The sequence below is a fragment of the Hyperolius riggenbachi genome, chromosome 2 (genome assembly GCF_040937935.1).
Source record: "Hyperolius riggenbachi isolate aHypRig1 chromosome 2, aHypRig1.pri, whole genome shotgun sequence".
NCBI classification, from domain to species: Eukaryota; Metazoa; Chordata; class Amphibia; order Anura; family Hyperoliidae; genus Hyperolius; species Hyperolius riggenbachi.
Genome location: NC_090647.1, coordinates 280,784,844 through 280,810,190, shown reverse-complemented (window position 1 = coordinate 280,810,190; position 25,347 = coordinate 280,784,844). Strand labels below are relative to the sequence as shown.

At 43.2% G+C, this 25,347-nt stretch overlaps 2 protein-coding genes across 2 annotated transcripts in view; one reads left to right on the top strand and one right to left on the bottom strand.

The window, feature by feature from the left end:
- Positions 1-25,347, bottom strand: part of LOC137546391 (CYFIP-related Rac1 interactor A-like) — a 384,755-nt gene that overhangs the window by 321,047 nt on the left and 38,361 nt on the right. The gene's annotated exons all lie outside the window — the stretch shown is intronic.
- NT5C1A (5'-nucleotidase, cytosolic IA) overlaps positions 1-25,347 on the top strand; it is a 71,301-nt gene that overhangs the window by 33,993 nt on the left and 11,961 nt on the right. Inside the window, exons 4-5 of the mRNA XM_068268779.1 lie at positions 16,422-16,544; positions 25,160-25,344. Of these exons, the coding sequence (XP_068124880.1) occupies positions 16,422-16,544; positions 25,160-25,344 (308 nt within the window). The remainder of the gene's footprint in view (positions 1-16,421; positions 16,545-25,159; positions 25,345-25,347) is intronic.

Sequence of the window (25,347 nt, the reverse complement as noted above, 5' to 3'; positions counted from 1 at the left end):
CCTGTGCTATATGATTGCACGACCTTGCATCTATAGGTCAGGCCTTCCTCACAGGCTCTGCAACTTCTGCAGGGATAGAATCCATCAGGGGCGTACCTAGAAATCCCCGGGACCCCTGCAAAAAACAAAAATCCAGCCCCCCCCCCCCCCAGGGCCCACTCAGGGACTTTTGTGGGGCAGGAGGGGTCGCAGCATAAGAGGAAAGCATGGCCGCAGATCGGTGGGGAGGGGGGACATTTCCCTCCCTCTCCTCTCAGCACTCCCCCTGTTGCAATTATTGGTGGCAGTGGGCAGGCAGCGGCAGGCTGAACACATTACCTCCTTCTCGCCGGAGGTCTTCCGATCTCTAAGAGCTTCATGCAACTCCCTGTGTAAACAGGAAGTTGCTCTTAGAGATCGGAAGACCTCCGGCGAGAAGGAGGTAATGTGTTCAGCCTGCCGCCGCCGCTGCCTGCCCGCTGCCACCAATGATTGCAGGAGGGGGAGCGCTGAGAGCCCGAGGTGAGGGAGGGGGGGGTGTCCCCCCTCCCCACCGATCTGCGGCCATGCTCTCCTCTTATGCTGCGACCCCTCCTGCCCCACAAAAGTCCCTGAGCGGGCCCCCCCCGTGGCGGCAGGGGTCGCATCCCCTATTGTTACACTAGTGGAATCCATCCTCCTGCCAGGGGTTACTTGGCTTATTTGGTGGGTTAACAACTCGGGGCCAGATAATTTTTAAGGTTAAGGGCCCTACAATACAAAAATTTGGGCCTATCAGGGATCACTCTTCTCAGGACTGGGTCCTGCTTTAAAATACCCCAATGTTTAGTTACCACTGTTTCCAGCCTTCTATACTGTTTGCTGAAATCCGTAAGAAACCCAAAGTCACATTCCGTCCCTATTTCTCGGTCTTGTAGTGAAGGTGCTTGCTCTATCTGTTGCAGCTATTTCTCTTCTGGTTTTTTTCTATGTCTGACATCCTATACCCTTTTCAGTGACACTCTGTCCCTGCTGAAGAGAAGAGGGTGCTTCTCTTCAGCAAGGACAGGGAAGCTGGTCAGAGTTGATGCGAAGATGGATGGAGCCAAATACTGGGCAATCTTGGAAGAAAATCTCTGGGTGTCTGCAAAAGACTTAAGACTGGGGCGGAGGTTCACCTTCCAGCAGGACAACAACCCTAAACAGGGCAACAATGGAATGGTTTAAAACAAAACATATCCGTGTGTTAGAATGGCCCAGTCAATGTCCAGATCTAAATCCAATCGAGAATCTGTGGCAAGATCTGAACTGCTTTTCACAAACGCTGTCCATCTAATCTGACTGAGCTGGAGCTGTTTTGCAAAGAAGAATGAGCAAGGATTTCAGTCTCTAGATGTGCAAAGCTGGTAGAGACATAGCCTAAAAGACTGGCAGCTGTAATTGCAGCAAAAGGTGGTTCTACAAAGTATTGACTCGGGGCTGAATAATTACGCACACCACTCTTTGCAGTTATTTTTTTTTTTTTTTAATGTTTGGAATCAGGTATGATTTTCGTTCCACTTCTCACGTGTACACCACTTTGTATTGGTCGTTCACGTGGAATTCCAATAAAACTGATTCATGTTTGTGGCAGTAATATGACAAAATGTGCAAAACTTCAAGGGGGTCGAATATTTTTGCAAACCACTGTATAACCAGACCAAAACAGCATAATGCAATCTGATTCTCTTGCACGTAAAGAAGACATACATTAATTCTTCCAATTGGTGTAGCACCTGCAAATGCACAGTGGTTCCAATGCATACTCGATAGCTTAATCAATGTTCTCTTTTACAATAAATGTATTGAGGTTTTTTTTAAAAGGGACACTGTAGGGGGGGTCAGGCGAAAATGAGTTGAAGTTACCTGGGGCTTCTAATGGTCCCCCACAGACATCCTGTGCCTGCGCAGCCACTCCCCAATGCTCCGGCCCCGCCTCTGATTCACTTCTGAAATTTCATGAACAACTGAATGTAGACAGCACCCCAGTGATCTTCACATTCGATGTGCCAAGGCTAGTGGAGATCCAGCACTCCCATCTCCAAAGTCATGTCAGAAAGTAGTCGCCGGCACCATCTATTTATCAGCTCTTTTATTGGTTAAAAAGACACATGACAGTTAACAGCGACGTTTCGGAGAACCTCCTTTCTCAAGCTCTATCAGTGTCTGCAATAAACAACCTGTAATCTGTTCCTTTTATATCTAGCTGGATGGAGAACCAGCCAATCACATGTCACTGCCACCTTGTGGCGACCAATCCCCGTCCGTCTTACCATGCGGACTTGATGGGGAACTTATTTTCAGAAAAGTGGACATGCGTACAGGCGGACGCGTCATCCCATGCAGCGGGGCGGGGAGCAGGTCCGACGCCAAGTGCAACGCCGACCAATGGGCGCGAGGCAGACGATGTCAACACCCCTCCGTCACGCCTACCATATGGCGGACCAGATGGGGAACTGCCTCACGGAAAGCCGCAAACGCGGCCGCCCACTGAGCAACCACGCGAGCATGGCTGTAACCACTCACGTGGGCTGTCAGCGCATACATCGGCATCCAGGAACGCCCCCCGCCCGCCGCATGGCAACAGAGCATGCCATAGCCATGGCAACCCGTGGAAACCAACAACAATTTAAGTCACAAAACAGGGCAAACAGTATCCACATAAGTATAAGTCATTCCAACCAGGTGTACTTAATACTATAAGAATTGAGCAATGTTAAAATAACCTACATAAGTGGTGTCATGTCATATTCTCTATTGAGTCCCCTAGGGGACAAGGTGTCCAATAGTCGTATCCATTTGGACTCACAATATAGCAGTTTTTTGAGTCTGTCACCTCCCCTTCTAAGTGGTTTAATCTGTTCTAGAATTTGAAACCTCAGTTGATTAACAGAGTGTTTTGCCTGTGTAAAGTGTGCCGGGACAGCTAGTTCTAATGCTGGCTTTCTAATTGTACTTTTGTGTGCTGAAATTCTGTCTTTCACTCTTTGTGTGGTCTGTCCAATATAGAGCAGACCACAAGGACATTTTAAGGCATATACTGCATATCTAGTGTTGCAATCATAACAGCCATTGATAAAGAATTTTTTACCACTATGGGGGTGGGTGATATAGCTGCCTCTAAATACACTATTGCAATGTACACATACCAAACAGGGATACGTCCCACTGGGTCTGGTGGATCTATAAGTACTTTTTTTAGAAGGGCCCAAATCTGCATGTACTAATTTATCTTTTAATGTAGGTGCTCTCCTATAGGACATAAGTGGGAAGGTCTGAAACTCATCAATGTGAGGGAAATTATCCCTCAACAGATGCCAATTATTACGTATTGCTTTTGCTATGTCTTCACTTGCTACATTAAATTGGCTAACAAATGGAATCCTTTTGTTTTGTCCTCTCCTGTCTGTTCTGTCGTCCCTATCAATCTGCTGTCTCGCCTTCTCCAGTAATGGTCTCGGGTATCGTCGCTTAGTAAATTTAAGTTGCATCTCATCTAGTCTCTCATGACACTTATTGACATAGTTAACTATACGTTTGACCCTCTGAAATTGGCTTCCCGGGATAGATAGCTTAGTACCCGGGGGATGGAAACTGTCATAGATCAAAGTTGAGTTCATGTCAGTTGGTTTTACATAAATGTCGGTATCGAGTTTACCCTCTCTGAGTCTCACCAATACATCCAAATAGCTAACTTAAAATACATCATCATGAACTGTCAATCTAATACTAGGACACTGTGTCTCCATCTGAGCCACAAATTCGAATAGACTTAAACGTGGCCCCACCCACACACAAAAAATGTCGTCAATGTAACGCATCCAGCATTTTGCGTGTTTCAAAAAAATTAAATTAGTATAAACAAATGCTTCTTCATATGCGTTCATAAAAATATTTGCATAGGTTGGGGCCACGTTCGAGCCCATTGCTGTTCCTCTGAGGAAGTCACTGAGGAAGTGGACATTATTTTCAAAAATCTGGGTCCGAACTGTCGCATTAGGCATAACCTGGATCAGGAACAACGCCAAGCACTCAAGGAACTTTGTGAAGACAAAACCATCGTAATAAAACAGGCGGATAAAGGGGGAGCGGTGGTGATAATGGACAGTGCATACTATAGAAGTGAAATTGATCGTTTACTATCAGACTCTACCACGTATAGGATGTTATCCATAGGTCCAACCATGGAATTCTTTGGGAAAATTAAGGAAGTAGTACATCAGGCCCATCAGGATTTGATTATAGATGATAAATTAAGTCAATACCTTATACAGGATCATCCGATTATTCCGGTTTTTTATGTCTGTCCAAAAATCCATAAAAATAGAACTCATCCCCCTGGCCGCCCTATAGTTGCTGGAATCAATTCGATCTTTTCTCCCCTGGCTAAATATTTAGATCAGGTTTTAAGACCATTTGTCTTGGCAGGAAAATCGTATCTTAGAGATACAAACATGTTTTTGGAAGAAATTAGGAAGTTGTCTGAGATTCCGGAAGGGGCCCTGTTGGTGACTATGGATGTGGAATCCCTCTACACCTCCATCCCACATGATGGAGGTGTAGAGGCGGTTGAACACATCCTGATGAGTGCTTCTGATTATTCTGAGATACAGAGAAAATTTTTATGCAGATTATTACAGCTACTGTTGACATGTAACTACTTTTTGGTAGAAGATCAGTTTTATTTACAGCTCAGAGGAACAGCAATGGGCTCGAACGTGGCCCCAACCTATGCAAATATTTTTATGAACGCATATGAAGAAGCATTTGTTTATACTAATTTAATTTTTTTGAAACACGCAAAATGCTGGATGCGTTACATTGACGACATTTTTTGTGTGTGGGTGGGGCCACGTTTAAGTCTATTAGAATTTGTGGCTCAGATGGAGACACAGTGTCCTAGTATTAGATTGACAGTTCATGATGATGTATTTTAAGTTAGCTATTTGGATGTGTTGGTGAGACTCAGAGAGGGTAAACTCGATACCGACATTTATGTAAAACCAACTGACATGAACTCAACTTTGATCTATGACAGTTTCCATCCCCCGGGTACTAAGCTATCTATCCCGGGAAGCCAATTTCAGAGGGTCAAACGTATAGTTAACGATGTCAATAAGTGTCATGAGAGACTAGATGAGATGCAACTTAAATTTACTAAGAGACGATATCTGAGACCATTACTGGAAAAGGCGAGACAGCAGATTGATAGGGACGACAGAACAGACAGGACAAATCGTAGGAGAGGACAAAACAAAAGGATTCCATTTGTTAGCCAATTTAATGTAGCGAGTGAAGACATAGCAAAAGCAATACGTAATAATTGGCATCTGTTGAGGGATAATTTCCCTCACATTGATGAGTTTCAGACCTTCCCACTTATGTCCTATAGGAGAGCACCTACATTAAAAGATAAATTAGTACATGCAGATTTGGGCCCTTCTAAAAAAAGTACTTATAGATCCACCAGACCCAGTGGGACGTATCCCTGTTTGGTATGTGTACATTGCAATAGTGTATTTAGAGGCAGCTATATCACCCACCCCCATAGTGGTAAAAAATTCTTTATCAATGGCTGTTATGATTGCAACACTAGATATGCAGTATATGCCTTAAAATGTCCTTGTGGTCTGCTCTATATTGGACAGACCACACAAAGAGTGAAAGACAGAATTTCAGCACACAAAAGTACAATTAGAAAGCCAGCATTAGAACTAGCTGTCCCGGCACACTTTACACAGGCAAAACACTCTGTTAATCAACTGAGGTTTCAAATTCTAGAACAGATTAAACCACTTAGAAGGGGAGGTGACAGACTCAAAAAACTGCTATATTGTGAGTCCAAATGGATACGACTATTGGACACCTTGTCCCCTAGGGGACTCAATAGAGAATATGACATGACACCACTTATGTAGGTTATTTTAACATTGCTCAATTCTTATAGTATTAAGTACACCTGGTTGGAATGACTTATACTTATGTGGATACTGTTAGCCCTGTTTTGTGACTTAAATTGTTGTTGGTTTCCGCGGGTTGCCATGGCTATGGCGTGCTCTGTTGCCATGCGGCGGGGCGGGGGGCGTTCCTGGATGCCGATGTATGCGCTGACAGCCCACGTGAGTGGTTACAGCCATGCTCGCGTGGTTGCTCAGTGGGTGGCCGCGTTTGCGGCTTTCCGTGAGGCAGTTCCCCATCTGGTCCGCCATATGGTAGGCGTGACGGAGGGGTGTTGACATCGTCTGCCTCGCGCCCATTGGTCGGCGTTGCACTTGGCGTCGGACCTGCTCCCCGCCCCGCTGCATGGGATGACGCGTCCGCCTGTACGCATGTCCGCTTTTCTGAAAATAAGTTCCCCATCAAGTCCGCATGGTAAGACGGACGGGGATTGGTCGCCACAAGGTGGCAGTGACATGTGATTGGCTGGTTCTCCATCCAGCTAGATATAAAAGGAAGTGATTACAGGTTGTTTATTGCAGACACTGATAGAGCTTGAGAAAGGAGGTTCTCCGAAACGTCGCTGTTAACTGTCATGTGTCTTTTTAACCAATAAAAGAGCTGATAAATAGATGGTGCCGGCGACTACTTTCTGACTTCTGAAATTTCAGACTTTAAAGGGATACTGTAGGGGGGTCGGGGGAAAATGAGTTGAAGTTACCCGGGGTTTCTAATGGCCCCCCACAGACATCCTGTGCCCGCGCAGCCACTCACCGATGCTCCAGCCCCGCCTCCAGTTCACTTCTGGAATTTCTGACTTTAAAGTCAGAAAACCACTGCGCCTGCATTTCCGTGTCCTCGCTCCCGCTGATGGCACCAGGAGCATACTGTGCAGACCAAAGTACTGGGCTTGTGCAATACACTCCTGGTGACATCAGCGGGAGCGAGGATGCAGCTGCGCAGGCGCAGTGGTTTTCAGATTTTAAAGTCTGAAATTCCAGAAGTGAACCGGAGGCGGGGCCGGAGCATCGGTGAGTGGCTGCGTGGGTACAGGATGTCTGCGGGGGGCCATTAGAAGCCCTGGGTAAGTTCAACTCATTTTCCCCCGACCCCCCTACAGTATCCCTTTAAAGGCTGAAAACCACTGTGCCTGCGTTGCCATGTCCTCGCTCCCACTGATGTCACCAGGAGTGTATAGCACAAGCCCAGTATGGTCTGTGCCTCTGCCGTGCGCTCCTGGTGACATCAGGGGAAGCAAGGACACAGCAACGCAGGCGCAGTGGTTTTCAGACTTTAAAGTCTGAAATTCGGGGGGCGTGGCTTGGCGCTGCTGGAAGATGGCTGCCTAATCTCTTCTCTCCCACTCTACGGCCGCTAAAGCTCGCTATTCAACCACTCCAACGGGCACCCAACAGATATGCCGGGTACCCGCAGCCAGCAGAACACACCAGCAACTGGCAGAGGCAATTCAAGTAAAGCTGGAAAGACCCTACCGGACTTATTCCGCTCCCAAAAGGAATCCGTTCAGGCCTCCAAGATGGCGCCGGACAAAATCAGAGAAGGCCAGACTCTTCACCCACTGACCCGGGCAGACCTTCGGGCAAACAGCAGCGATCCCCCACTCTTGCTGACCTACAGCTATTTGCTGACGATATCAAGGCCTCCATGCTCTCTGCAGTGTCGGAAGTCCGAGCGGACGTTGCTGCACTAGGCTCCAGGCTACACATCTTAGAAGCGGCCAACACGCAAACAACCCTGCAGCTGAAGAAGCTATCTAAAACCTCTGACAAGCACTCCTCCAGGCTAACCGACCACACTAGATGTATCGAGGACCTGGACAATCGAGGCCGCAGATGCAACATTAGAGTGAAGGGCCTGCCAGAGTCGGTGGCCTCCGAGAAGATCTGTGACGCACTTTCGGCCATCTTTAACAACCTTCTGGAAAGGCCTGCGGATTCTGAGATTGCTTTCGTCCGCACACATAGAGCCCTTCGCCCTCGCAGTACCGACGGTGAGAAGACACGAGACGCTATTTGCTGTCTGGAGTCTTTCCAGCTCAAGGAGAATATCATGCGGGCAGCGAGAACACAGGATCAGATCCTGTTCAATGAGACGCCCGTACAACTTTATCAAGATCTATCTGCCATTACCCTAGCAAAGCGAAGGGTTCTAAAGCCTCTCCTGCTAGCAATCAGAAAGAAAGGCCTGATGTACAAGTGGCGGTTTCCCTTCTCGCTATCCGTCACGGCTGAGGGGAAAACATACACTCTACGCACAGCAGCGGACCTGGATGACTTTTGCAGTGACCTGAATATCCCTGTGGTCGAGCTCCCGGACTGGGACCATGACATAGTATTTCAGCGACCAAACACACAAGCCTCCAGGGCTTCCAAGCGTCACCCACCTAACAGCCAGAAACCAGCGCACCGCTCCAGAAGCAGGGATTCGGAATCCGGATCAGAGACTACTCGTCCCTGCCGTGATTCGTGTTCATCGGCGGAAGATGGCTAAGGGTCATCCGTGTTGTGGTCTCCCTTCATCTCATCTCAGCTCCCTATGGTTCTAGAGGCACTACTCATCCATCGTTCCGGTAACTATTTAGCCCTGTTCGGTCTTACCTGCTATACCAAGTGCACTAACTTTCTCTGTGCTCTGACTGCCCTCCTGAACACCCTTGGTTAAACGGTCTCATTAACCCCCCGGTTTTCTTTTTTACCTCATAAGGCATTAGGTTTTTTCATTTTTCCTTTTATAAGCTAATTAACGCAATCTCCCTTATATGGTCTATGGACTTTCTCATTGACGAGCGGAGGCCAGCTTACAACAATCACATGAGCAATGGTATTATACCCATTCTGTTTTATAGCCAATACGGAGGGCCCACACAATGTCCTTACAATTGAGCTTGAAGATATGACATGTTTACCCTCAGCTTTGTGAGTTTATTGCGATGTTGTGCTATTATGACATGTTTTTGGCTTTCATATATCTGTGCTGTTTAAAGTCTTACGAGGCCCCCCGATGATATGTTTTCCCCTCCTCTTATGCCGACTTACCTTACTCTCCCTCCCCCATTAATACCCTTGCCTACATACCTAGAGCTCTCTCTTTGAAGAGACTCTGCCACCTAATCACCTCCTACAGCCTATAAGGGCATATGGTCCACTCTTATGCCCCCACACTTTATTTAGCAATTGTGGACTAGGCCTAGTTCATATTCAAAGTTGGGTTTTTATTTCAACCATTCCATATCATAATATACTGCTAATCTGCTATATAATTGTTTTCCATTCATACCCGTCTAAGTATACTGTACTATACGTATATGCTTGCCATAATCAGAGGGAGGTTTACAATAGGAGGAGAGGGGGAGAGGGCGGGATTGATATGCATTCATTAAGATCCTCAACACAACTATACAGAGGCTGGGCTGATGACAAGCTCTAATGCAGCTTTGTTTGTACGGTAGGCACCTCCCCCTATACGTTATCTCACCCTAAGCCTTTAGAGGTTAATATGGTGGGGTGGAGACCAAGATATGACCTTAGTGGGGGCTTTAGTGCGCTCCCCGCTGGGCTCCTTTTCCCCGCGCCCCATGCGTGTGGGATGTCGGGGCGGAGCCCACCCGGGAATGTGGGGCCCCATTCTTCTAGCCCGTTGGTTGAATTTTAAAAGTTTGTTTTCTATTACAGTGGCCAGAGTGGTTTATGATTGCGTAGTTTTATCTCTATACATACAGAAACCTCTGTGTGTGGTAGTTTCTCTCCGCGGTCATACTCTGGCGGTGTCTTTCATTACCCCCACCCAGTGTGTTATTTATACACTGACTACATATATCCCACTTCAGGAAGTGTGTGCGGCCCCCCAAGTCGCACACACGTGGGAACTATTTCCTATTTGTGTTTGTTTACACTAGTTCGTATGTTGATCCATCGCGGGGAGGACCTGTCTTCTCGTACCCTTTACCTCCTTTTTTCCACTTTCTCTATTCTTTCTCTTCTACCTTCGCTCATCTCTCTAATCACTATCTCTACGGGGAAAAATTTGGGTTTTGGTGGGCTGGTAAATCCAGCAAGACAAGTAACTATGACATTGTGTACGCATCAAGCAAATTGGAGGCTGGTCTCGTTTAATGTGAACGGCCTTAAAGTGAACCTAAAGCCACTAAAAAAAAATGAGATTAACTCACCTGGGGCTTCCCTCAGCCCCCTGCCGCAATAGCAGCATAGGGGGCGATATACAGGCTGGGAAGGCGAACAATCACTCGCGTTCCCATGCCTGTCGGCCGGTGACGGCGAAGCCGGAAGTCGTCGCCGGCGGGTCCAGAAGCATCGGACCGGAGCTGCGAGGGCACCGATCGGCTGCAGGGGGCTGAGGGAAGCCCCAGGTGAGTTAATCTCATTTTTTTTTAGTGGCTTTAGGTTCACTTTAATACGCCGGAGAAAAGATCTATTATATTTGACTTTCTCCATCAAGAAAAAGTGCAGATAGCTTACCTGCAAGAGACTCACTTACGAACCAACCATATTCCTAAGAGATTCAACTCTCGGTACCCGTTAGCCTTTCATGCTACATCGCCTACTTCTAAAACTAAAGGAGTCTCTATCTTCTTACATCAAGATATACCGTTCACATTGGACGAGTCAGTTCATGACCCAGATGGCCGTTATCTATTTATTAAGGGGAGAATTGCTAACCAAACGGTCACCATGGCTAATATATATGTACCCAACAAGCACCAACCGTCATTCCTATCCTCCACGTTAACCAAACTAGCCGCTTTTACTGGTGGTGTACTAATTGTAGGAAGGGATTTTAATATCCCCCTCAACCCTCTCCAAGACTGCTCTAATGGCTCAACCACTCTCTCATACGTGGCTTTGCGCCGCATCAAAGCCCAACTGCAGAGTTTATCCTTAATGGACCCTTGGAGGATATCCCACCCACAGGAGAGGGATTATACCTTCTTCTCCGCTATCCACAATAAATATTCTAGGATAGACTATTTCTTTGTCCCACAAAGAGACCTATCTCTAGTAATTAAATCTGACATAGGCAATCGAACGATCTCGGATCACTCCCCGGTCTTTCTCACCATCTCCACTCCTGACTCCTCTACAAAAATCTGGAACTGGAGACTGAATCCAAATATCCTGGCAGATGCTGGTAGGAGACAAAACATATCTGAGGCCCTTGATGAATATTTTCTTCTTAACAATGAACAAGCAACATCCAAACTCACGATATGGGAGGCGCGCAAAGCAGTAGTTCGGGGACACTTTATTAGGATGGGCTCTAGACTTAAAAAAGAAAGGGTAGAAATGATCAGACAACTGATGGCAGACATTGACCGTCTGGAATGTACCCATAAACAAACCTTAGCTTTAGCTAACCTGGAGGAACTTAATAAAGCTAGAAGTGCACTAGACAAACTCCTATATTCCGACGCAAGACGGAAGTTAATGTCTGTCAAAAAAATATATTACGAACATGGCAATAAAAGTGGCAAATACCTTGCCCGAGCCTTGAGGAAAAGAACCCTTCGTACGAACGTCACATGTATTACCAACAAAAAGCAGTCCCAGGTTTTCAAACCGAAGGAAATTGCAGATGAATTTAAGACATACTATGCCTCACTTTACAACCTACGCACCCATAGCCAATCACCTGATCAGCTCACCATCAGAGCCTCTGCCATTTCTAATTTTCTCTCTCAACATGCTACTAGCTTAAACCTCAATCGGAAAAGGAAGACATGGAATCTCCTCTTACTGAGGATGAATTTCATGTGGCAGTTGGTTCCTTGAAACCAGGCAAGGCACCCGGCCCTGATGGCCTCACGGGCCAATACTATAAAGCCTTTAGCGGTACACTAGCCCGAGCGTTTGTTGAAGCCTTTAATTCAATTACCCCTAATACTATTCCATCCACCCAGTTCTTAGAAGCCCACATAGTAGTGATCACCAAGCCAGACAAAGACCCCGCACTTTGCCCCAGCTACAGGCCCATCTACCTTTTAAACTTAGATGCCAAGATTTTGGCCAAAATATTAGCTAACCGCCTAGTCCCATTTGTCTCTAGACAAATCTAGAGACCAGGTCGTGAAGCAAAGGACAATGTCATGAGGACAATAAACATCATGTCATATTCCAAAGCTAAGGGGATTAAAGCATTCCTGCTTTCAACCGATGCAGAGAAGGCTTTTGACAGGGTCGCTTGGGATTACACTCGAGCGGTCCTGTCAGGGCTGGGAATCGGGGACACTATGTGCAATCTTATTGGCTTGCTATACACCAACCCTTCGGCTAAAGTCAGAGTTAACTGTGTCTTCACGGACTCAATCTCTATAACAAATGGGACTAGGCAGGGCTGCGCCCTTTTACCACTAATATACATACTCACACTGGAACCCTTTCTAAATGCGGTTCGATCGGACCCTGATATGCATGGCATCCCTGTAAACCCATCAAAACACCTAGTCGCTGCGTTTGCAGACGATCTATTATTTTTCCTGCAAAATCCGATTACCTCTATCCCAAATTTAATTCGCAGATTCACAGAATTTGGCCAATTATCTAATTTAAAAATTAACCTTCAGAAGTCACAGGCGCTAAACGTCTCTCTTGACGCTAGCACATTACACACCTGCAAGACCAGTCTCCCCTTTCAATGGTCCCAAAACCAACTTAGATACCTAGGAATCAACATCACCTCTAACCTGAAAAACCTATTCTCTGAAAACTTTAGTAAAATAGATTCTATGCTGAAAACTGATCTCGCTCGCTGGGGCAGCCAAACCCACTTGTCATGGTTTGGAAGAATGTCTTCCATCAAAATGAATCTCCTGCCCCGTATCCTATACATAAGCCAATGTATCCCGATAAATCTCCCTCCCACTTTTTAAAGAAATTTACAAGGGGCAATCAATAAATTCATATGGGGCAATAAGCCTCCACGAATCAAGAGAGCCATACTTTCAATTCCAAAGGACCTGGGTGGGGTCGGGCTCCCTGACCTCCAGAAATATCACGTGGCCTCCCAACTAAGTAGGGTGGTTGAATGGGCTGTGGGGGATAGCCCCAAGCCGTGGGTCATAATTGAGCAAGAATTGGCGGGCCTCCACGCCTCAGCCCTGGGCTGGGTAGATACCCCACATAAAGTACAGGCGACTTGGCAAAATCCCCTCATGGAAGCTACTGTCAAATGCTTTAGAAAATACGCTTCGTCCTTAAATCTCACCAACCTATTGGGACCACTCACTCCCCTAAAAGACAATCCAGCGTTCAAACCAGCGGCGGATATACCACTCCTCACTTCCTGGGACCCCCACCAACTCCCTAGGGTAAGAGACTTTGTGACAGCAGGAAAAATCAAAACACACCAGGAAATAATTAGAATGAGAGAGCAGATACCCCTTTCCAACTGGCAATATTTTCAAATTCGACACTTTTTACGCTCTATACTCAAAATGGGAAACTGGCCCCCGACTTTAACTCCGTTTGAAAACTTAATAGTAAGCCCTGCGCCACACAGACACCTAATTTCCGCCATATATCAGATACTTGTAGTCTCCACGACTCCAAATAAGCTCAATTACCAGGAGGCTTGGGAGAGAGTCCTCAGACAAATCTTTGAGGAAGAGCAATGGCAAAAAATCTTCAACCTAAACCACAAAGGCTCTCTGAATGTAAACACCCAAGAACTCGGGTTTAAAATACTATCTCGTTGGTACAAAACTCCACAAATATTACACAGAATCTTCCCCTCATCACCTGACTCCTGTTGGAGATGTGGTGCTGGTGGGTGCGATATCTTCCATATATTCTGGTCTTGCTCTGTTATTGTCCCCTTCTGGAGGGAAGTTCACCACTTAATGGAGGTAATAGCTTGGGACAAAATCCCTTTTCACCCTGCTGCCTTACTTCTTCATGGCACCCATGAACCCACTAAGACATACAAAAAAATCAATAACTATCCATCTTATTAACGCGGCAAGGGCAATGATTCCCCTTCACTGGAAGTCCTCCAATGCTCCGTCCATAAAGTTATGGATCAAGAGAATTGAATTTATTGAACATATGGAACACTTAATCCTCCTATCGCATGAGCGATCTGAACAATACACCTTGACCTGGTCGGTTTGGACGGACTTCCAGTGTTCGGACACATACAAACAAATCATGGAACCCAATTAATCAGGGTTCGAATAAGTAACTTGTATCTTTCTTCCTCTGTATATCCTCTTCAACTTACCCCTATGCTGATCTCTCCCAACTGTCCTTCAGTGATAATTTCTCTTCTCCCTTTCCCTCCCCGTGATGGTCCAGCCTTATAACAACAGTTAATGACACGTTTATCTAGAATCATAGCCTATGTTCCATTTTTTGAATTTTTAACATGGCTTCTGTAATAAAGCTCTCCATGTGACATTTCCTGTGCTTCGGCACATGTAAGACAGTGTTATATTATATGCTTTGTCATATGTCATGCTTGAAATGTCTATTCACCATTCTTCAATTGGCATTTACATGTTATTGGTTGTATTACTTTCAATAAAACTTAATTAATTAAAGTCTGAAATTCCAGAAGTGAACTGGAGGCGGGCTGGCGCATCGGTAAGTGGCTGCACGGGCACAGGATGCCTGCAGACCATTAGAAGCCCCGGGTAACTTCAACTCATTTTCCCCCGACTCCCTACAGTATCCCTTTAATTACAAAAACAAAATGCAAAAAAGGAATTTTGCTTAGCAATATTTTCTTTTACATTGAAAAGATAAATGTCAGCCAGTCAAGTAGTGTTTTCTAAAGGAGGACAGCATGGAAGCCTGCATATTCCCTTTCCTTTAAACACGTCGTCTTCCATCATCACACCTTACTACTGGAATACTGGGCTGCCATTTTAGTAACTAAATAGGGCAGAGATTTCTATGTGGCCATACTATATTCCATAGCCTATTATTATCATCAAAAATGTTACAATTAAGTAATGAATAGGGCATTATAAACAGGCAAACAAATGTAGAGGGAGAGGAGGGGACTGTGCTTTACTGGAAAAGGCTTAGTAGAGGCTTTAATATGATCCCAGAGGCAGCACCTGTAGACAAAACAAATAACATTTATGCTGTGCTTTTCTCCTCGCAGACTCAAAGTGCTTGAGCTGCAGCCACTAGGACACACTCTATAGGCAGCAGCCATGTTAGCCTTACTCCTTACATACTAGATGCTGGCCAGGAAGAGCCAAGATTCAAATCCAGGCCTCATGTGTCAGAGACTGAGCCCTTAACCATTACACTATCCAGCCACATGTAGGCACAAATCCTACCTAATAAAAGCGCTATGATCTGCGTCCATGTCAGCCGCAAGTGCACTGGCAGCCATTCTACAAACAGTTTTCGACACAGGCCTAACTGAATAGTAGAATAATAATTTTGCAACAAATTATGACCATGGTCATGACAAATTGTGGTTGTGGCAAAATAATGTATGTAGATGTAGTACCAGTGTAACTACAAAGGAGTGTGCCCACCACTTCCAGGAAAACTTTGCATGAAGTCCACTCACTTCAAAGAAGAGCTTAGGACCTAACTACCGTACAAACAGCCATACGAAATGTAATAAATAAACAACATATGTATGGTTTTCTTTAAACTTAGATCATAGTAAGCAGCAATTAAGCAATTAGTCAGTATGCCCCTCACCAACATAAATATGTACATTGCCCCCTCTCCACCTAAACAATATAATTAGGCAATGTATACCCCCAAATAGCATAATTAGCCCCAATACCCCCTTCCCCAGGCTTAAGTTAAATACCTGTTTGATTGGGGCTGCCATTGTCTGAGACTTTCAATTCAAGCTAGTTCCATGTTAGGCAATAGCAGATCCTTACTGTTCCTTTACCTCCCCTACATGCACACTTTATATTTTCTTTGATGGTAAAAATCATTCCTGATCACCTAGGTCAAAAATCGAAATTCTGTACTAGTGTCCCGAAAAGCCCATGGCTTCCCCATCCATGATGCAACAAGATCTATTGCTCTTACTTGATATGCTCATTATTTCCGAATCAACCTCAAAGGTACCGATCTTAAAATGTACCACCTTAACATGGTTGAGATCTGTGACAGGTAAGGTTAAAATCTTTTTTTGCTAAAAAACTACTCTCTACCCTCCTTCTTCCTGGCAGGTGCAGTGCTTGCAGCCACATCTCCCAATCAGGATGTAGAACTGGACAAACTTCAGCTGCCTCTTGCAAAGGGTCAATGAAGAAATTATAAACAGCAGATGGTAGGAGGGTAGAGGGTATAAACTGCAGGCTCTGTTAATGAGAGTCTGTCCATCAATTAACAGGAAGTTACCACTTTGAAATCTTATTATTATGTTACAAGGATTATGGGGAGGGAGAACCTGGAGAGGGGCTATCATTATTGTATGTTCTAGATTTATTCATTTTATTTGTGTTATGACTAGTTTGTGGTTCTTTTTAGACCTTTTTATTGAGCGTTTCTGCATGACTGGTGGAAACAGCCCCATTGGCTACTTAAAAGCTTACCATACCAATCTATACCTCTCATCTGATGCTCAGAAGGTACAAGAGGCTATAGAAGAAGGTGAGTGAATGTATGTACAGTACTATGAATGAAAATGAGCACTGCTAGTAAATTATGTTAAATATATGTGAACAGAATAGTAATACATAACTGAACACCATCCGCCTGGTAAAGAGCTGTTGGCTGCTGTACTTCCATGTATCATACAAAAAAGACCCAAAAAAACAAAACAAAGAAGAGAAAAAAAAGCAATGCTGGAATTCTTATTTCATAGTGTCCCCTGATGACAGTATACAATAAATACAAGCCATGCGGAATGTGAATAAAAGCAATATACATTGATCTGCAAATCATGTAAACCTTATATTTGCACCTGTGTGCTAATTACAAGCCATTTTTTATAGCCTGGAGGACACAGCATTCATGATTTCCAAAAATAATTATTTCAAACTTTGACTTATCGGACCACAAGACACCTTTCTACTTTACCTTAGTCTATCTTAAAGGGAACCTAAACCGAGAGGGATATGGATGTTTCCTTTTAAACAATACCAGTTGCCTGGTAGTCCTGCTGATCTCTTTAGTTGCAGTAGTGGCTGAATCACAGACCTGAAACAAGCATGCCACTAATCCAGTCTGACTCCAGTCAGAGCACCTGATCTGCATGCTTGTTGAGGGGCTGTGACTAAACGTATTAGAGACACAGGATCAGCAGGAGAGTCAGGCAACTGGTATTATTTTAAAAGGAAAAACCCATATCCTTCTCGGTTTAGGTTCCCTTTAAATGTGCCTGAGCACAAAAAAGGCGGTGGTGCTTCTGTATCATGTTTATATATGGTTTCCTTGTTGTATAGTAGAGTTCTTACTTGCATTTGTGGATGCAACAACAAACTGTGTTCACAGTCAAAGGTTTTTGGAAGCGTTCCTGAGCCTGTACAGTGATTTACACTACAGAATTTTGTCTGCTTCTAATGCAGTACAGCCTGGTGGTCAAATTTGACAGTCCATGTTTGGCTATCTCTAGATCCCTAGAATCTTTTAAAGGGAACCTGAGGTAAGAGGGGATATGGAGGCTGCCATATTTATTTGCTTGTCAACAATGCCAGCAGCCTGGCAGCCCTGTTGATCTTGAGGCAGAATAGTGTCTAAATCAAAACCCTGGAACAAGCATATGGCTAATCCAGTAAAACCTGAGTCAGCTGAGTCAGAGTACTTGATCTGCTGCATGCTTGTTCAGATTCTATGGCTAAATGTATTAGAGACACTGGATCAGGAAGACTGCCAGACAACTGGTACTGTTTAAAAGGAAATAAATACAGCAGCCTCCATATCCCTCTTACCTCTGGTGCCCTTTAATGCTACTATATCCTGTAGATGATTAATCCATACATGACATGGTGCTTAGTTCATTTAAGCAGTCACTACATGCTTCCTTAAGGAAATGACTGAGCTTAAAATCTTTTTCAAGCGTGATCTTCCCGATAAGAGACAAGGATTTCTGACTGTGAACACACTGGTAAAGTTAATCTTTCATACTAGAATGAATGTAGCACCAAACAAGTCTTTCAGTCCAGCAGTAGGTTAGGTTACAAATATTGGCAGCACATCCTTATGTGAAAGAAAATATTATATTTACTTCTGGTGCAATAGCACTTGATGCGTAGCCGAGGATTAAACAAGAAGAGTTTACTGGCTAAAGGTATGGTATTACTAAAGGAATATTATGGTATTCACTATGTGAGCAGGGTGAATTCTTCTAATAGTTACAGTATCAATATTAATGAATTATGTGTATGAAATATCCATAGTGAGAACAGTTCTATAAACAGTTCTGCTTTCTATAATTCAAACACATAGTTATCCCTGTAGCTTTTCTATTCATTTAAAAGGTAACTTAAAGCAAGGCTTCCATATTTATTTCCTTTCAAGCAATACCAGTTGCCTGGCTATTCTGCTAATCTCTTTGGCTGCCATAGTCTCTGAATCACACACCTCAAACAAGCATGCCACTAATCCAGTATAACTTCAGTCAGAAACATCGGCTCTGCATATGCTTGGTCAGGGTCTATAGCTAAAAGTATTAAAGGCAGAGAATTAGCAGGACAGCCAGGCAATATGCATTGTTTAAAAGGAAATAAATATGGCAGCCTCTAGATCCCTCTTGCTTTAGGTTCCCTTTAAAGAGACTCCGTAACAAAAATTGCATCCTGTTTTTTATCATCCTACACGTTCAAAAAGCTATTCTAATGTGTTCTGGCTTACTGCAGCACTTTATACTGTCACAGTCTCTGTAATAAATCAATGTATCTTTCCCCTGTCAGACTTGTCGGCCTGTGTCTGGAAGGCTGCCAAGTTCTTCAGTGTTGTGGTTCTGCTATGAACTCCCCCTTCCAGGCCCCTGTATGCACACTGCCTGTGTGTTATTTAGGATTAGAGCAGCTTCTCTCTTCTCTCTTATCTTTTACAAGCTGGATAAATCGTCCTCTGAGCTAGCTGGGCTTTCACATACTGAAGAATTACAGACAAGGGCAAAGCTGTTTGCAGGAAGAAACAAGCAGCCTGAAACTTCAGTGCATGAGAACAGGGGGAAAGAAACACACAAATAATCTCTTGAGATTCAAAAGGAATGCTGTATACAGCCTGCTTGTGTATGGATGTATTTTCTATGTGTGGACATACTGTACATCAACCTACTTCCTGTTTTGGTGGCTATTTTGTTTGTTTATAAACAAACTTTTTAAAACTGTTTTTAACCACTTTTAATGCGGCGAGGAGCGGCGAAATTGTGTTAGAGGGTAATAGGAGATGTCCCCTAACGCACTGGTATGTTTACTTTTGTGCGATTTTAACAATACAGATTCTCTTTAATGTTCATTATTGAAGTTTGATCATGTACATGTCATACCTTAAAGTGACACTGAGGAGAAAAAAAAAGTATGATATAATGAATTGTATGTGTAGTACGGGTAATTAAAAGAACATTAGTAACAAAGAAAAGAGAGTCTCATATTTTTATTTTCAGTTATACAGCTTTATTTTTTTTTATAACATTGCATCATTATCTAATATTTGCAGTTTTCAAACTACACTCTATATTGTAAACTATGAAACAGAGCAGAGCTAATGGCCATTTGAACTTTCCTGCAGTAAAAACTTAAAGAGGAACTGCCACAAAAATCTTAAAATTTAAAACACATACAAATAAGAAGTACATTTCTCCCAGAGTAAAATGAGCCATAAATTACTTTTCTCCTATGTTCCGGTCATGTACAATAAGTAGAAACCTGTCAATACCAACAGATTTTGGACTAGCCCATCTTCTCATAGGGGGGTTCTCAGGGTTTTCTTTATTTTTAAAAGCACTTAGTGAATGGCAGTTGCTCCGTCCAACTGCCAAAATAGTGTACAGTGAGCAGGGAGGCTGGCCAGCCTTTATATAAATCTTTTTCAGGGAATGTCTTTTTAAAGAATAAGGGCCATGCTGAGAATCCCCTATGGAGAGATGGACTAGCCCAAAACCTGTCGGTAATCTCAGATTTCCACTACTTACTGTGAGTGACAGCAACATAGTTGAGAAGTAATTTATGGCTCATTTTACTCTGGGAGAAATGTACTTCTTATTTGAATGTGTTTTAAGTTTTAAGATTTTTGCGACAGTTCTTCTTTAAACAAACAAGAAACAGTGAGAGACAGGTTGAGATAAGTGCTTCAGAAACCAGCAGTGTGGCCAACCAGAGAGCTCAGAGAAGTGCTTTTGCATAGATAACAATTGAAATTTCTTAACTCATCCTGTACTGGAAACAATATGAGACTCATATCTGTGCTACTAATGTTCTATTTCTTAACTGTACTACACCTACAAATCATTATCTCATAAGTTTATTTTCACTTCAGATTCCCTTTAAACACACAAACAAGACTAAACTCCTCTCCAATATTCTTTGAAATCTGTAGGGCATTTTAGCTAAAACATTTTATTTCAGGACTGGACTAATCATGTCATTGCCTACCTTAAAAATCCCTGCCTCCCTTTTAGGCAAATAGCTTAGAGCTTTATCATGAGCTACTGCCAACATTTTCCCTCTGCTTGAACAGATTTTCAAGACTAGTTGTACCAAAAACCCACTGCTGTATAATAAAAAAAAGTGCCTGAAATGGTTAATAAGATGTACTTTCACTTTACCCATGGAGCCTGAGGCTGTGTTGGGACTCCTCTCCAGGCTGTGCAGTAGTTTGAAAATACATGAACACGGTTTACAAAGCATCCAATGCATAGATCGTATATGGATGACTGGTGTGACAAAATCTCCCAACAGCAAATAACTCATTTTTACAGAATTCACGATGAAACAGATTTTAAGTACGGTATAAATGCTATGGCTGCTTCCATACATGCTGCACTGTGACCTGGGAAGAATTGTATTACACAGTTGACATTACTGTGCGATAAAGGCTGTTAAACAGCAGTTCTTCCCAGGTCACAGTGCAGCATGTATTTCACCAGCCATAGAATTTAAACGTAAAAAAATGGGAATACATTTTTTACACCAGTTGACATTACTGCAGGATAAAGGCTGTTAGGAGAACTATTTGGGTGTTTATTATGTGGCATGCCAGACTGTAATTCCACTTTAACATATGTTGGGTTTCTGCGATATGAAATGTATTATTATTATTATTATTGATTTATAAAAGTGCCAACATATTCCGTGGCGCTGTACAAAGTAAGAACAAACATGGGGTACAAAATACAGACAATAGTATACACCAGTGTACAAAATACAGAATCAGTACTAAGCAGGGCTGTGGAGTCGGTACAAAAATCTCCAACTCCGACTCCTCAGTTTATGAAATCACCGACTCCAACTCCGGGTACCTAAAATGGCTCCGACTCCTTAGTCTAATACTTACCAGGGCTGTGGATTTTGTACAAAAATCATCCAACTCCGACTCCCGACTCCTCGGTTTATGAAATCACCGACTCCAACTCCGGGTACCCAAAATTGCTCCAACTCCACAGTCCTGATACTAAGTACATAATTGGTAAGAACAGTGACATAATTAATATGAATAAATGTGTATTCTAAAGGAATAGAGGGGAAATAAGAGGTGGGGTAGTATATAATATTCATACCTAGAGGCAGTGTGTTTTATGTTATCTGGTAGGAAGTACAACTTGGCCAGAGGTCAACAGGTGAACTGGCCTAAAGTAGAGCGTATGCTTGAAGGAAGAAGTGAGTTTTGAGGGCACATTTAAAGATATCAAAAGGTTGGGGAGTGACGGATGTGTTGTGGCAGAGGATTCCAGAGGAGGGGAGAAGTATGTTCAAAATCTTGTATACGTATATGTGAGGAGGTGATTCTAGAGGAGGATAATAGAAGGTCATGTGCAGATCTGAGATTGCGGTTGGGTTGGTATCTGGAAACTAGTGAGGAGATGTACACAGAAAAGAGATTGTGGAGAGCTTTGTAAGTTAGAGTTACGAGTTTGAACTGGATCCTCTGGTTCATTGGTAGCAAATGAAGAGCTTGACAGAGAGGAGCAGCAGAGGAAGAGCGGGAAGAAAGATGAATGAGGCGGCAGCCGAGTTCAGTACGATTGTATTAACATTTTGGCAATGTCCTGAGTGAGAAAAAGTCAGATGAGAGATATAAATGCAAAAAAGGTCTAGCGCTCAGCAAACAGTGTCCTTTGTATAGATCTTAGATCAGTACTTATGGACAGTACTACAACACCAATTAGTTATTGCACATTTAAAATACTTTAACACCAAGGAGTTGCAACCCTTGTCATCCTCAATTGCACATTACTCCAGCCAAATAAAGCAACCAATTGCGCTCACCAGAACCCTCAAGCTAATCATATCAGATCAGCAAACATCCATGCAGCCTAGCCAGCAGATATTCCTCCTTTTTAGCAGTGTAGTATCTTGATAAGCTCATGTGAAGAGAGAATAAACATCTATGGTGTAGTTTGTCTCAAACTCAGCAACCACCTCCAGTGCTGTAAGTAGTGCACTTACAAAACTAGCTGTTAAAATGCGCATATAATATCCTCCACGTGTAGTTGGCGTTTTCTCTGCTGCTAAGCTTCGCACAACTAGTTTTGTTAATGTTGACTCATCAGGGGCCTGGGCAGTAGCATTAAGGAGACGCTATTTGTTCTAGCAGATCATGTCACGTGATGCGGGTGTTTAAGTGCCGCCAACTGACTTCGTACATATCCATCACTAATTTATACTAAAATTGCATTATGGAATTGTCTATACATCCAAAACTAGACCTTACTACACAAAACATCATATAGACTACAGTACCCCGACCACCCTGCGGTAATGCCATCATCTCTGCAGCATTGCGCCTGCGCTGATTCACCTTGCATCTTCCCTTCATTTCCATTACTCTCCATTAGTGACGTCACCATCACTCGTAGTCATTATAGACCTCAAGTATAACCTTTAGCCACTGTGCCTGCCCTCCAGCATCCCTCGTAGTCATAGCGCAACTAAACAACAGCATTCCTCACTACGCCTGCGCATAGGCTAGCAGGATTCTCAGCTCTTCATAAATGAATGCACCTTCGCCTAGCAGTAGCACATCATTGCAGTGCTGTGCTAACTTTATCTGCAACGGTATTGCATGCCTACTCTCTACCGATCCCCAATTCTACGACAACCATTGGGGATGCAAATCGAAAAATAAATATAAAATAAATAAATAAAAGAAAAATAAATATCATAAAATTGTAACTGTAAAATTCAAAATAAAACTAAAATAAAACTAAAATAAAATGGAGGAATATCAATTAATACAGAATACCAGAATTACGCGAATCCTCTAAGATTAGCCTTACCCCTATAGTTATCTGGGGTGTTAGTATCTGAAATACCATACAAGGGTTTGGGCATATCTCCCCCTGGTGGGGACAGACCTAATGCAACATAAACTAACGTAGCCCAATCTTAGAATGTTCAAACTTATTAGAACATACAGTATTTAGCACTCCCCCTCCCATAATGTAACAAATCTGTGTGCTCACCTCTACACACCGCAATACTGTGTAAAAATTAGGAGAAACAATACAATAATAAATCATCAGAGATAAAACAGTTTATGTCAAAGTCTACATTCAATCCTCCCAGTGTGAGGGTTTTTTCAGATGAGAGCTATGTTTTTGAGTTGGAGATGACAGGAGCTGGTTAGAGAGTGAATGTGAGGAATAAAGAAGAGAGAGGAGTCAAATGTTACCCCTAAGCGCCATGCTTTGGGAACTGAAGCTATAGGGGAGTTATTAACATTTATTGTTATATCAGGTAGCGAAGTGGACTGAGATGGTGGAAAAATGATTAGTTCTCATTTACTCATATTAAGGTTTAAGAAGGGAGAGATCATGAAAGAGGATATCACAGACAATCAGACAGGAACACGTGTGAGGAGGGAGTTAAGGTCTGAGGCAGAGTGTACAGTTGTGTATCATCATCAGTTGTGTCTCGGGCAGCACAGTGGCATGGTGGTATGTTCTCCCGTGTCTGCGTGGGTTTCCAGGCACTTCGGTTTCCTCCCACATCCCAAAAACAGATAAGTCAATTGGCTTCCACCTAAATTGGTCCTAGATTATGATACATACACTACATAATACATACATAGACATATGACTATGATAAGAATTAGATTGTGAGCTCCCCCAAGGGACAGTTAAGTGACAAGACAATATGCTATGTACAGCGCTGCGTAAGATGTCAGCACTATATAAATACAGTACTAAATAATAATATCATTCACATATAAGTGGTATTGAAACCCAAATGAGTTGACTAAGTTGCCAAGGCCATGCATGTAGATGGAAAAGAGGAGGAGACCAAGGACAGAGCCTTGAGGTACCCCCACAGATAAAGGATGGGGAGATGAGATCTGATCTGAGTAAAGGATGAGATCTGATATGAGTAAAGGGGCCCATACACTGGTCGATTTCATGCATTTAGATCAATTTCCAATAGATTTAATTCTGAAATCTATTGAAAATCTGTTCCTAGTGTGTGGCAAACATCAGATACATTCCTGTCACATTCAGCTTGACAGGCATCTGACAGAAGTCTATCTGATGGTCAAATCTGCTGCAAATCTATGTGTATGGCCACCTTAAGCGACTGTGAAAGACTACTTTTTAGGAAGTTTGAGCCAGTTTTGACTCTCGTGTTGTGTGTATATATATATATATATATATATATATATATATATATATATATATTTTCCTGTACGAATTATCGGCATTGTTCTTTATCTAGGAGAGATCCAGGCCCTTTATACCTACAGGTTAAAGTATCTGTAGGAGTAAGGTGTGGTCAACTGTGTCAAATGCTGACGACAGATCAAGGAGGATGAGTATGGAATAATCACCCAAATCTAGTAAATCACCTGTTGGTAACTGCTAAATTATCATTTCACCTAATGGTTTATTGTTAAAAGGCATAAAAATGCAAATGTACTTTTAAAAGTAACAGAAGTGGCAATAAAGCATTGATGGGAACAGAATCATTTGAATGTCCATCAGACTCTGCCTGTAAATGAAATATCAGTTTCTGCTTGAATAATGTTTTATTAAGTATTTGGCTTACAACAAGGCAAGAAAAACAATCCTAGTTGATTTGCTACATGTTCTTTGCTGTCACATTTAGGTATTGCTGCTGCCACCATTTTCAACCCAAGCCACAATGTGTCTATCAATGAGGACCAGCTGCGAGTGGCATTTGATGGGGATGCTGTTCTTTTCTCCGACGAGTCTGAGCAGATTGTGAAGGAGCATGGCCTGGACATGTTTTTTGAACATGAGAAGGCATATGAGAACAAGCCACTGGCGCAGGTA